The following is a 12,246-nucleotide window of genomic DNA, read 5'->3' on the forward strand; positions in this document are numbered from 1 at the left end:
GGAGAAAGAAATGGCAACCCACTCTAGTATTCTTACCTGCAAAATCCCATGGACAGAGGAGCCTGGTGGGCTACAGTCCTTGGGGTCGCACAAGAGTTGGATACCACGTAATGACTTGACAATAACCACCATGACTTACAAACTGGCTATGTGCACTGGCCAGCTTCTCAAACCTGGAATCAGATGGGACACCCCCAGTCTCATTTCTTGTTCCATGGTCATGTCCATTTTTAAATCTCGAAACCACAGGAAACCCACCTTCTCAAAGCTATGACATGAAAGGATTTGTGGTGTCATCTAACGCTGAAATTGTGAACTAACGGAACCTGTTAATTTGCTTAGAGCAGGGAGATGTCCACATTTTAGACAATTTAAAATATCCTCTGTGCCCTTGTGAGTCTCCTCCAGGCTCTGGGGACCTCGGTGCCACCACAGATACAGTTTACAGAGGAGGAAAGTGGCTCAGAGGGGCTGACCCCCTGTCTGAGCTCAAGAGCCTGGCTCCAGGGCTCGCTGAGGTTCCTGGAAACAAACTCAAGTGAGGGCTGCGGGAGGCAGAGGAGAGAGGGCCATAGTGGGTGGAAGAAGCTAGGAGACCGATGCTTAAGTGGGTGTGGATGAGGGTCTGGGAGGCTGCCAGGGGTGGATGTGGGGTGAGGAGGAATGCTCTGCCTCCAGCATTGCTGGTACCGATCTCCTGGGGTGCAACTGGGGGCTCCAGGACCCTCCTGCGGTCCCCTTGCCTCTCCTCACAGTGGGATCTCAGTTCCCTCTCCCCACAGTGGTGGGCGACGTTGGGGGATAAGGGTGTGCCCCTCCCACCAGCGTCTGCATCCCTCATGGACAGTCACAATGTAGGCTGTCACCCTGGAAGATCAGCAGCCAAGTTTAGCTGGGCTCAGACATCAATGCCCCAGGCCCATACTGGACATGGGGTGACCCGCACATGGCTCAGAAATGGACTTGGCCCCAAAAGGAATCCCTTGGGGAGCTGTGGGCAGAAGCGGCCCAAGGGGTAAGGAAAGGACGGGGGTGGAGCAGGAGGGCTGGGGATGCTAGAGGAGGGGGCGGCGGGACCTGGGCTGCGGGACTCCATCCCCTCCTCTAGCCCAGTGAGGGGCTGGCTGAGGTCCCTACTGACGACCCCCAGGCGCCTCTTTGTCCTGAGTGGGTGGGGTGGAACTGGCAAAAGCTGGCGGCTGTGAGGAGCCGCAGTACCTCCAGGAGCGGGAACAGCCTGGTGAGCGGAGCTTAGGGGACCCTCCCTCCCCAATCTCAGTTCAAGGCAGGCGACCCCAGTGCCCCAGTCGGCTGGGTCACCCGGCCACACGCCCCGGGCCATCTCTGCTCACCCACGACACGCTTCCCAATCAGGACAATACAAAAATCTCTTTATTGCCCATTTTCTTAAAGTCGTCGTACATCTTGGCGGGCTGTGGGGACAGGATGTGCAAAGCAGGCGACACACCAACCGGCCCAGTCCTGGAGCCGGAGCTGGGGCGGGACTGCGGAGTCCCTGCCCCGGGGCTGGGGCCGGGGAGGGGGTCATGGAGAGCGGCCCCTAAGGTCGGAGGAGGGTTTCCGCTGGGCGGTCTCTTGAAGCCTGGGCCTGGCGGAGGGGTCTCGAGGACCCAGTCCGCCTTGGAAGAGGCTGCGGGGAGGATCCCAAGCTCCAGGAGGCCAGGCTCTGGGAGGGGCGTTCCTGAACCCGGGGCGGGGCGCGCAGAGGGTCCTGCCTGAAATTGGCGCGCGGAATCAGAGGGGCCCCGACCTGAGACGCGTTAAACCTAGGCCGGAGATCACGCTTGGCCTTTCACTGCTCCTCCGGCCCATCGCCTCCCTGCGCCTGTTCGTAGGGACAGGGCCGGCGGTAGAGACCGGCTGGTTCCGGGCCGGGTCGGGGCCACGCGGGCGGCGCCTCCTCCTCCGCGCAGTCCCCCCGGCCGCCGCCTCCGCAGCCGCCGCGCTCGCCCTCCGCGTCGCTCTCGTCCGAGTTGTCCTCCTCCAGGTAGCGGTAGCCGCGCACTTTGTGCTGGGGCCGCGGGATGCGGGGCTGGCGCGGGACCACGCCTCGCCGCAGCTTCTGCTCCATCCACAGGTACGAGGCGGCGGATGCCACCAGCGTCACCAGCAGCACCGTCAGCTTAGCCTGGGCCAACAGGGGTAGAATGCAGGGGACCCACGGCTGCCGGCCCCGCCCCTCGCCCGGGTAGGCACGCCGCAGCTCCTCGGCTGCCCTTCCCTCCTCCTGGGGGCCAGCCAAGCTCTGGGTACCGTGCTGCCGGCAAGGCCCAAACCCCAGCTCTGTCCTTTATGGCCACCCTACTTCTCATGGCCTCAGTTTCCCTTACTGTAATGATAATCCTTTTGCTTCCCGGGGTAGATGTGAAGGGAGGCTTGGGCCACCTTAACAGGGCTTAGATTACCCTGCCCCTTATGTGAGGACCATAAGTGACACTTGTTACAGGGTTTGACTGTAACAGGCAGTCAGACATAATTTTACAACATAAGGCAGTACATTCATGCATATTCACAGGCATACTCCCTGCTATTTCCTGTTCTATGTCATTAAAAAAAAAAAAAAAAAGGTTGGCCAGGGACTTCCCTGATAGTCCAGTGGCTAAGATTGTGGTCCCAATGCAAGAGGCCCAGGTTCAATCCCTGGCCGGGGAACTAGGTCCCACATGCTCCAACTAAGATCCTGTGTGCTGCAACTAACACCCAGTGCAGCCAAATAAATACTTTTCTTTAATTGTTTTTAAAGTTGGCCAGGACCCTGGAGCGTCAAGAAGGGAGAGGGACCTTCAGCATCCAGCTCAGAGCCCAACATCTAGTGAGCAGGTGACCAAACAACCCACCAGGCAGCTGGGATGTGCCCGCAAGGAGAGGGCAAATTATGAACCCTTTCAGACACGGGTAAACTGAGGCTGGCAGGAGATGAAGCAGGAAGTGACGAGCCAGTGATGGGTGTGGGGCCAACTAGTGGGCTTTGCCCAGGGCCTGGCCCTTGGACAGAGAATGCCTTTCAGGGTCTGTGAGGCCAGGGCGGGCACTCAAAAGTATCTGTTGTCTAGGGGTTGAGTAGGGACAGACCTCACCTTCATGGGCAGGCTTGAGCCCAGGTAGACGGTGAAGATGGCCACAGCCTGCCACCAGTGATAGATGGTGAAGATGAAGTCTTGCCTTTCCTTGTCCTCGTACAGGATTCCCAGGAGCGCTGCAGACAGGGCAGGGCAGAGAGGGGGAGGGGCCAGGTGGGCCCAGAGCTGCGGACCTCCCTGCGGGGACCCCCAGATGCTCTGCACTGGTCCCAGCCCTTGGCAAGAGCGCGTAGAAAGCTGTTGTAAACCGGTCCCGGCCTGCCCCCTAGTGGTTCGTTGTTGTTCAGTCGCTCAGTTGTCTCCGACTCTGCGATCCCGTGGACTGCAGGACTTCCTTCACTATCTTCCGGAGTTTGCTGAAACTCCTGTCCATTGAGTCAGTGATGCTAACTAACCATTTCATCCTCCGTTGACCCCTTTTCCTTTTGCCTTCAATCTTTCCCAGCATCAGGGACTTTTCCAGTGAGCCCCCTAATGGACACACCCTGGTTATTTTTCTGGGATGCAATGGACCTGCTCTGGGGCACAGACCTTGATATGTTTCCAGTGTTCTGAAAACTATGCCAAGGTGGACCCTGCCCCCTAGTATGAAATAAGGCGTCCCCAGTGTGTTTTTTTTTTTTACATGGTCCCTAAGAGGTGTCCAATACTTTGGCCACCTGATGTGAAGAACTGACTCATTGGAAAAGACTCTGATGCTGGGAAAGATTGAAGGTGGGAGGAGAAGGGGATGACAGAGGATGAGATGGTTGGATGGCACCATCGACTCAATGGACATGAGTCTGAGTAAACTCCGAGAGTTGGTGATAGACAGGGAAGCCTGGCGTGCTGCAGTTCATGGGGTCGCAAAAAGTCAGACACAACTGAGCAACTGAACTGAACTGAACTGAAGGGGTGTCCACAGAGCCCCATACTCAGCTCATGGAACCACACAATGTCACCCTGAATCCCATGCCTGCCCTGGTAGTCAACAGGATGTCCATGCAGGTGACTCCATACCCGCTTTGAGGGTGTCCACAGCCCCCATCTGTCCCTGCAGTGTCCATGGACTTCCCCCCGCCACCAAGAGTGTGCATAGGGATCCCCACCTGCCCCCAGCAAGTGCACAGGCCCCATGACAGCCCTCCAGGGTATCCATCGCCCCTAAGTCTGTCCCTGGGATGTCTGTGCTCCCCACAACTGCCTAGAGGAGCCCCTGGATCCTCTGTCCAGCTACCCAGGGCCCACGGCTATACTCACTGCTGATCCCAGTCTTGTTGAGGGCACTGCCCACACCCCAGAGCACGGCTACTGTGTAGAGGATCCAGATGTGCTGCAGGGTCCGGGGCTTGGGGGCCCAGAAGAAGAGGCTGAGAGTGAGCAGCAGGTGCAGTCCAGCCCCGGCCACCAGGGGCACGGGGCGCGGCAGCCACGGCCCCAGCAGGCCCAGAGCTGAGGAGGCCGAGGCGCCCAGGCTGTAAGCCACGAGGAGGTATGCCAGGCGTTCCAGCCCCACCGAGCACACGCCGTAGCCCTAGGGGGACAGGGGTGAGGTTGGTGGTCAGCTGGCCCAGGCTCTTTGAGTCACGTCAGGCCACATCCTGCCCTCTCAACTGCCACCACAGGGCCAACTTCCTCCAAAGCCTGTGGGAAGGTTCCTTAGTGACAGACCATGAGAAAATGCTTGGACAGTGGCCCCAGACACCAAGGTTGGAACCCACGTGGAACCAAACACTTTCTGGGCACGATTCCGTCTCAACTGGAACTGCGTCATTAGACACCTCACAAATGAGGAAGCAGCCTGGGAGAGGTGAAAGCAACTTTCCCAAGGTGCACAGGGACTGAGGGAAAGAGGCAAAAGGAGACGGGGGAAATATCCAGGCCTTCAATTGTCCCTTGGTGTCTGCAGGGGGTGGGCTCCAGGACTCTCCGCGGACACCCTCTATGGATGCTTAAATCCCTTCTATAAAATGGGGCAGTGCTGTGGGCCCTCTGGATTCGTGAACGCGGAGGGCCAATGGTGTTTGTATTACACATACTTATAAATTCGAAATTTGAAAAGACCCTGATGCTGGGAAAGATTGAAGGCAGGAGACAGGGACGACAGAGGAAGAAATGGTTGGATGGCATCACCGACTCAATGGGCATGAGTTTGGGTAAACTCCAGGAGTTGGCGATGGACAGGGAGGCCTGGCGTGCTGCAGTCTATGGGGTCACAAAGAGTCGGACACGGCTGAGCGACTGAACTGAACTGAACTGATAAATTCGAAACTTATTCGTTGTTTATCCGAAACTCAAATTTAACGGGATGTCGTGGACTTTATCTGGCTTTACCCTCTGCAGGCTGCACTTACCAGTGCGAGACCTGTGCAGGCAAAGAGCACCTCGAAGCCGCTGTAGATGAAAAAGGGCACGAGGTGGCGCAGGCGGAAGTCGCGCACGTGCTTGAAGGGCAGCTGGAAGATATTGCCCCAGCCCACACTGCGCAGGTCGATCTCCTCTGTGGGTCGGTATGCGGCTCCGCACAGGCCCAGCACCTGCGGGCCAGGCAGTGAGGGAGGGGGCGGGCAGCCGGGAGCCCTGGCCCCGCCCCTTGAACTCGGCCCCGCCCCAGCCCCTCCCCCGGCAAATCCCAGGACGTGCCTCCCGGCCTCGCCCCCAGGTTGAAGCCACACCTCGGACCCCCTCCAGGACCCTGTCTCCAGCTCGACCCGGATCTGGCCTGGACCCTCTCTTACTGGCCTCTGGCATTCCAACTCCTCTCTCAGTCCACAGGCATCGGCCACGCCTCCAAGCCTCAAGCCCAGTGCGTAGGCTCAGGTCCCCTCCAGAGGACTCAGCCCTGACTCCAGACTCAGACGAAGCCGCCTCTCTCCCCGCCAAGGGCCCCAGACCTGACCCCGCCACACCCCCACTCCAGGCCGCACCAGCAGCATAGCCAGGAAGGCCACAGCCATGAGCACGCTCTCCACCACAATGAGGTTTCGGCTCCGCGGTAGCGTTCGCAGAACGGTCTTGTTGAAGCCAAGGAGGATGCCCTGGCTGTTAGTGCCTGAGAAAGAGGAGGGTGCAGGGGCATCGTGAGGCAGGGAGCAGGGCACACTGGCGACTCAGCCATAAAGAAATGGAACCAAGGAGATGGGTGAGGGGAGGGTTAGAGGGGGTGGCTGAGGATCCGTGCCTGCAAAGGCAGGGTTCCTTTGGAAAGTAAATTTGGAGGTGAGGGCCAAGAGGGCTGAAAGTACCTTTCCCTAGGTTGCCAGCCCACCTCCCACCTCCATACATCTCCCTGCATTGAGGGTATACTTGCTCTTGAGAGATTCCACAGGCAGCCTCAGCCCAGATGGACCTCCTCTAGGCAGCCTTCCCTGATGCACCCTACCCTGACCCCAGGTTGAGTCAGATGACCTAAGGACAAGGCCCTTTGCTTTTCCCAATCACCAGAGTTGTGACGGCAGGCTCTCAGCTCTGGATCCTGTGAGCGAGGGCATCCTTTCTGCCCTTGAGGGCCCAGTGTCTGCTGGGTGACTCAGCGGGGGAGGCAAGCAAACCTTAGGGAACCCACCCCCCTGAGCACTAACCGCAGTTCTGCACGTTGAACAGCGTGTGGTTCAGGTCATACAGGTAGTGGTTCAGGAAGTAGATCATGGGCAGCTGGGCGCAGGCGAAGCTCAGCTGTGGGCAGGAGGGTGGTGTGGGTCAGGTGCAGGGCATGGAACCAGATGGAGAGGACAGGCACCATCTGGGAGGGGTCTGGGCACAGCCTTGGGAGGACAGGGGCCCTCCCACTTCTAGGGGCCAGTCCAGTGGTGGGGGGTGCCCGATGCAGGAGGACTTCCTCCTGGTCAGCACCATGGACAGTGAGGTGATGAGGTCTCTGTCACTAGAGGTAAGCAAGCAAGGGTTGGCCTAAGAAAGGGCAGTGGACTAGCGGACTGGAAAGACTGTGGGATAGGCTGCAATATGTGATTCTGGGCCTGGAATAGCCTGCCCCCAGGTTCCCCAGGCATGGCACTCACATGGAAGAAGCTGTAGAAGATGGCTTGGAAGACCAGGAGGTAGGGTGCATGGGAGCCCCGTGGTGGGCGCTGCTGGGGGCCCTGCTCATCCTGCTCCTTGTAGTGGGAGTACTCATAGTATTTCTGGGCCATCCTGGACCGCAAAGGAGAGAAGGCTCTCCCCAGCCCTCCGTCAGCCAGATGCCTCACTCTCTGTACCCAGGCATATGTGTACCCAACCTGTGTCCCACCAATGGGGAAACTGAGGCCCAGAGGGTAACTAAGGCTGGCCTAAGGTCCCCCAGCTGAGGTGGGCAATACAGCTCTGTTGGGTCCCCAGTCTTCCACCCTGCTGTCCACCAGACTCACCTGGTGATGTAGTTGCCCATGGAGGCCCAAAGAGGCACAATGGCCATGCCCAGGGCCACGGCTGAGGGCACAAGCGTGTAGTAGCGCTCCCAGTAGTTGGTGGAGACAAAGAGGGCGTAGATGCCCACAGCCAGGAACATCATCCACTTGGTGCCAAAAAACCTGCAAGTGGTAGGAAGGATGCTGGCACCACGAGCTACCCAGAGGGCTTCAGCCCCAAACCACAGGGGCCACAGCTCTGGGTCCCAGCTCCTGAGGCTGGCTGAGGTGGGGAGAGACCCCTGGCCCTGGAATCGAGGGACCTGAACTAGAGTCTCAGAGATACGGACTTGCTGGTGGCCTCAAGTGAGCCACTGTAACCACACAGATGTAATGTGCGCCGTGCCCCAGCTGCAAGCTTCTCACGGCCACTGCAGGGATAGAGGAGAGAAAGCGGGGAGAGGGTGTCAGGAGACAGAGGCTCGTGGACACAAGAAGCCCTCATCTGTGTTCTGGGCTGACTACTGAGGCCCTTCCTCTACCCACGTGCAGTGACTGCAGGACCCAAGCGAATGTCTAAGGAACTTGTCCCAGGAAACTGGGTGGAGGAAACTGAGGGCCACGGAGAGAACCCTGGCGCCCCGTCCCCTCTGCCCTTTGCCCTTTCAGTCCAGCCTGGTCAGTTGGGAAGCTTCCTCTTCACTGGCTCCTAGAACAACATCCTCACTGGCTCTTGGGAAAATGTCACACCACATTAGGAAGGGGTTGACAAATGACAGGATAAGGGACTATTCGGGGCTCGGAGGCTGATCAGGTTAGAAATCACCCCTCTCATCTTGGGATTAGCTTTGTTTTGGTTTTTGTTTGTTTTGAGTATTTGTGCTCATTATTTCCTTTCTTCTGAGTTTCTAGCAAGCTCAAAGTTCAGTGACTCTGGTTTTCTGATACAATTGCTTTCTCTTCTACAACAGGGTCTTCCTGGTTCTTTTTTTCTTCTTTTTTCATTGGAGTATACTTGCTCGTGAAGAGATTAAGAAGAGGTGGCCAGAATACACAGAACTATACAAAAAAGGTCTTAATGACCTAGATAACCATGATTGTGTGGTCACATCCCTAGGATCAAACTAGTCAATCCTAAAGGAAGTCAACCCTGAATATTCACTGAAAGGACTGATGCTGAAGCTGAAGCTCCAATACGTTAGCCACCTGATGTGAAAAAGCCAACTCATTGGAAAAGATCCTGGTGCTGGGAAAGATTGAAGGCAGGAGGAGAAGGGGACAACAGAGGATGAGATGGTTGGATGGCATCGCTGACCCAATGGACAGTTGTTTGAGTAAGCTTGGAGTTGGTGATGGATAGGGAAGCCTGACATGCTGCAGTCCACAGGGTCACAAAGAATCGGACACAACTGAGCGACTGCACTGAACTGAACTGCCATCTAATAAACAGACAGGCAGCCTCCTCTGATCTATTTGGGGAAGGGCACCGAAACTGCACCGTACACTCTGAAACTGCAAAAAAGTAAAAATACCAACACTCACTGCTGATGAGGCTGTGGTTTTATAAATGACACAGTCAGTGCTCAGGCAGGTGGTACAGTCCTTTGGAAAGTCCGCCTGGGAGTATGGGGGTAGGGAAAGCATGGGGGTTCCGAGTCACTCTGCCCGGGTTCAGACTTTCAGTCTGCACTTCTGCCGGTGGGAATGGGTTCAACCTCTTGGTCTCCCTGTGTCTAAGATTAGAGCATCCACCCTGGATTGTAGGGAATGCGATAGCTTATAAAGTGCCCAGCACAAAGGAAATGAAAGGAGGTCCCTGTGGATAATAGTGATGGGTTTCAAGAGCCATAAAGCCTTTTATATGTTTCTGACCTAGTCAGGGCAGTTCTGAAAGTTTATCCTAGGAGGTTTTCTTCCTCCTTCCTTCCTTCCTTTCTTTCTCAGCTTCTCTCTCTCCCTCACCACCTCTTTCTTTTTAGTTTTAAGACAAGGAAACAGCCCAGGAGCTGGGGGTGAGGAGGGGCGGGGGCGGGGGTTGCTTTTGTTTTGGAAAGACAGGGGAACAGATCCAGTGTGTGCACTGATCTCTAGGTCCCATCTGAACACTGATCTACCACCTGGTGGTTAGGTTCTGGTGGAGGGCCCGGTGACAGCCCCGGATGCCAGTAAGGCTCAGGTCTGGAGTAGACGTCCCCAGGGCACCTACCCAACCATGCCCTTCGCAGTGAGCAATGTCCCTCAACAATGCCACCCTGATGGGTCCTGGGGTGTGTCCCTGGGCTTTGCTAGCTGATCAGATTCTTTCCAGAAACTCCACAGCCCGGACCTCATAAGGTCATTGTGGCTCCAGGCCACAAAGCAGGGCACGAGAATGATGCCACGTGGGGTACGGGCAAGCTGAGGGAAGGAGCCAGAGCGAATTTCTGTTGCTTGAGACCCACGGAGGCTTCCCTGGTGGCTAAGAGGTTAAAATGTCTGCCTCCAATGCAGGAGACCCGGGTTCGATCCCTGGGTCGGGAAGATCCCCTGGAGAAGGAAATGGCAACCCACTCCAGTATTCTTGCCTGGAGAATCCCATGGATGGAGAAGCCTGGTAGGTTACAGTCCACGGGGCCACAAAGAGTCGGACACGACTGAGCGACTTCACCTTGAGACCCACAGTGTCTGGGGGCAAAGCTCGTGTTTCTTCCCCAAACCTGGGTTTCACCCCTTCTCTCTCATCCCTCCAGTTCAGCAAGTCCTCTCCCCATCCCCCAGGAACACCAGGGGAGCTGGAGACTCCGGTGTCCAACAGCCCTTGCACCCCTTCAGGGTTGGAGTGGGGGCAGCCCAGCCCTGGCAGGGACGGCCACGGTGCACCTGATGAGCACGGGCGTGTAGAGCAGGGCGGCGATGGGCGTCACGTTGATGCCCATCAGCATCTTGCTGTCGATGTCGGGCAGCCCCATGTTGCCGTACTTCACCTCGCGGTAGGTCTCATCATAGTGCAGGATCAGCTGCATCTGCAGGAGGCCTGGGGTGGGGGGCGGGGAGCGGGCATAGCGAGAGCAGCCTGGCTCTGGGGGCAACCAAGCAGAGGTAGGAACGCAGAGCCGGGCGGGTAGCTCTAGGCACCAAAGGGATCCCTAACTCCAATGCCCAGGAGGGCAGCGGGGAGGCCCAGGCTGGTCGAGCGTCCCCCTGCCAGTGGCAACGACGGCGACTTGAATCTAGACCCCCCCTCCCCTGCGTCGCTCTGCAGGACTTTCGGACCCCAGCGCCCCCATGACCTGCCGCCCCCCACCCCGCCCCCAGGACGGCAGCAGACCCGCCCAGGGCTCCCAGCGCGCCGCCCACACGCTCTCGAGGGCCGAGGCTGTCCCCTCCCCCCCGCCAGGGACGCCCCACTGAGGGGGCGCCGCAGCTGCATCTGCCAGGGCGCAGATTGAGAAGTGAAAGAGGAAGGGAGGCCGAGGTTTCTCTTTCCTTGAGAAACTTCAGGTCCGCAGACGGAGCCGGAGGAGGGGAGGGGGGGAGCCCGCGGGCCGTGCCTCCTCGCCGGGCCCGGGGCCCAACCCCCCGGCGGGGCGCGCCGCCGGCCACCTACCCAGGTAGACGCCGTAGGTGAGCATGCCGCCCGCGCTGGCCGCCAGCACGTTCTTGAGCACGCCGAGCCGCTTGCGGCGGTAGTAGCGGCGCTCCTCCTCCTCCTCGTTGTAGTTGGGGTACGCGCCCACCAGCTCGTCCAGCTGCGGGGCACCACGGCCGCTCGCAAAGGCGCTTCCCGGCCGCTCCCGCGTCCAGCCCCGCCGCCCCCGGCCCCCGGGGCCGCATCCCACTCCCGCCGGGGAGACCCAGGCCCTCCCGGTGCCCGCGCCATCCGCGTCCCTGCTCACCGGGGCCTCGGGCCCGTCGGGGACCCCGAGCCGGTCCTCATCGCCCTGCGGCCCTGCGGCCCCCGCCACCGGGTAGAGCGGCGGCTCCGCCTCCATGGCCCGACCCGCGGGAGGACTCGCCCGGGAGTCCGGCACTTCCTCCCGGCGCTGGGACCGGCCGCGCCCCGCCCCCGAGCCACCTCCTCCGCTAGGGGAGGCCCTGCGCGGCTGGGGGCGTGCCCGGCGTTTGTGTGTGTGTGTGTGTGTGTGTGTGTGTGTGTGTGTGTGTGTGTGTGTGTGTGTGTGTGTGTGTGTTTCTGTGTGTGTGTGTTTCTGTGTGTGTGTGTCCGTTGTGTCTGTCTCTATGTCTCTGTGTCTGCTTGTCTGTGTGTGTAGGGGAGCACCCACGTGCCCCTCAGTGGCCTCAGGGATGGGAGGTGCTAGTTCGAATCCCCACTCTGCCACTTCCCTGTGTTGTGACTGGAGATTAACTCCACTTCTCTGTGACTCTGTTTCCTCACCTGTAAACCAGGGATTAAAAAGCAGAGACATCACTGTCGATAAAGGTCTGTCTAGTCAAAGCTACGGTTTTTTCAATAGTCCTGAATGGATGTGAGAGTTGGACATAAAGAAGGCTGAGCAGGGAAGAATTGATGCTTCTGAGCTCTGGTGTTGGAGAAGACTCCTGAGAGTCCCTTGGACTACAAGGAGATCAACCCAGTCAATCCTAAAGGAAATCAGTCCTGAATATTCACTGGAAGGGCTGATGCTGAAGTCGAAACTCCAATACTTTGGCCACCTGATGTGAAGAACTGACTCGTTAGAGAAGACCCTGATGCTGGGAAAGATTGAAGGCAGGAGGAGAAGGGGATGACAGAGGATGAGATGGTTGGATGGTATCACCAACTCGATGGACATGAGTTTGAGCAAGTTCCGGGAGTTGGTGTAAGACCAGGAAGCCTGGCA

The 12,246-nt window shown here is 58.2% G+C and overlaps 1 protein-coding gene and 1 pseudogene across 1 annotated transcript; both read right to left on the reverse strand.

The window, feature by feature from the left end:
- The window catches only part of LOC101112177 (small ribosomal subunit protein eS26-like), a 12,314-nt pseudogene extending 10,890 nt beyond the window's left edge, over nt 1-1,424 (reverse strand).
- UNC93B1 (unc-93 homolog B1, TLR signaling regulator) lies at nt 1,371-11,423 on the reverse strand. Its single transcript, XM_027959506.3, has 11 exons — nt 11,302-11,423; nt 11,013-11,154; nt 10,286-10,439; nt 7,448-7,609; nt 7,100-7,232; nt 6,662-6,755; nt 6,008-6,132; nt 5,435-5,617; nt 4,341-4,614; nt 3,099-3,217; nt 1,371-2,149 (listed from the first exon to the last, which is right to left on the reverse strand). Exons 1-11 carry the CDS (start codon nt 11,395-11,397, stop codon nt 1,814-1,816), a joined length of 1,818 nt encoding a protein of 605 aa, XP_027815307.1. The 5' UTR covers nt 11,398-11,423; the 3' UTR covers nt 1,371-1,813.
- Nucleotides 11,424-12,246: the final 823 nt, after the last annotated feature.

The sequence above is a fragment of the Ovis aries genome, chromosome 21 (genome assembly GCF_016772045.2).
Source record: "Ovis aries strain OAR_USU_Benz2616 breed Rambouillet chromosome 21, ARS-UI_Ramb_v3.0, whole genome shotgun sequence".
In the NCBI taxonomy this organism is placed as follows: domain Eukaryota; kingdom Metazoa; phylum Chordata; class Mammalia; order Artiodactyla; family Bovidae; genus Ovis; species Ovis aries.

What these genes read in the sequence shown, in the direction of transcription:
- UNC93B1 (XM_027959506.3), bottom strand. Translation starts at nt 11,397, where the DNA reads ATGGAGGCGGAGCCGCCGCTCTACCCGGTGGCGGGGGCCGCAGGGCCG. An exon ending in TCTTCTACAGCTTCTTCCAT is followed by an intron (nt 6,756 to 7,099) that starts GTGAGTGCCATG and finishes TCCTGCCCACAG; the next exon opens with CTGAGCTTCGCCTGCGCCCA. An exon ending in CCTTCCTGGCTATGCTGCTG is followed by an intron (nt 5,618 to 6,007) that starts GTGCGGCCTGGA and finishes CCTGGCCCGCAG; the next exon opens with GTGCTGGGCCTGTGCGGAGC.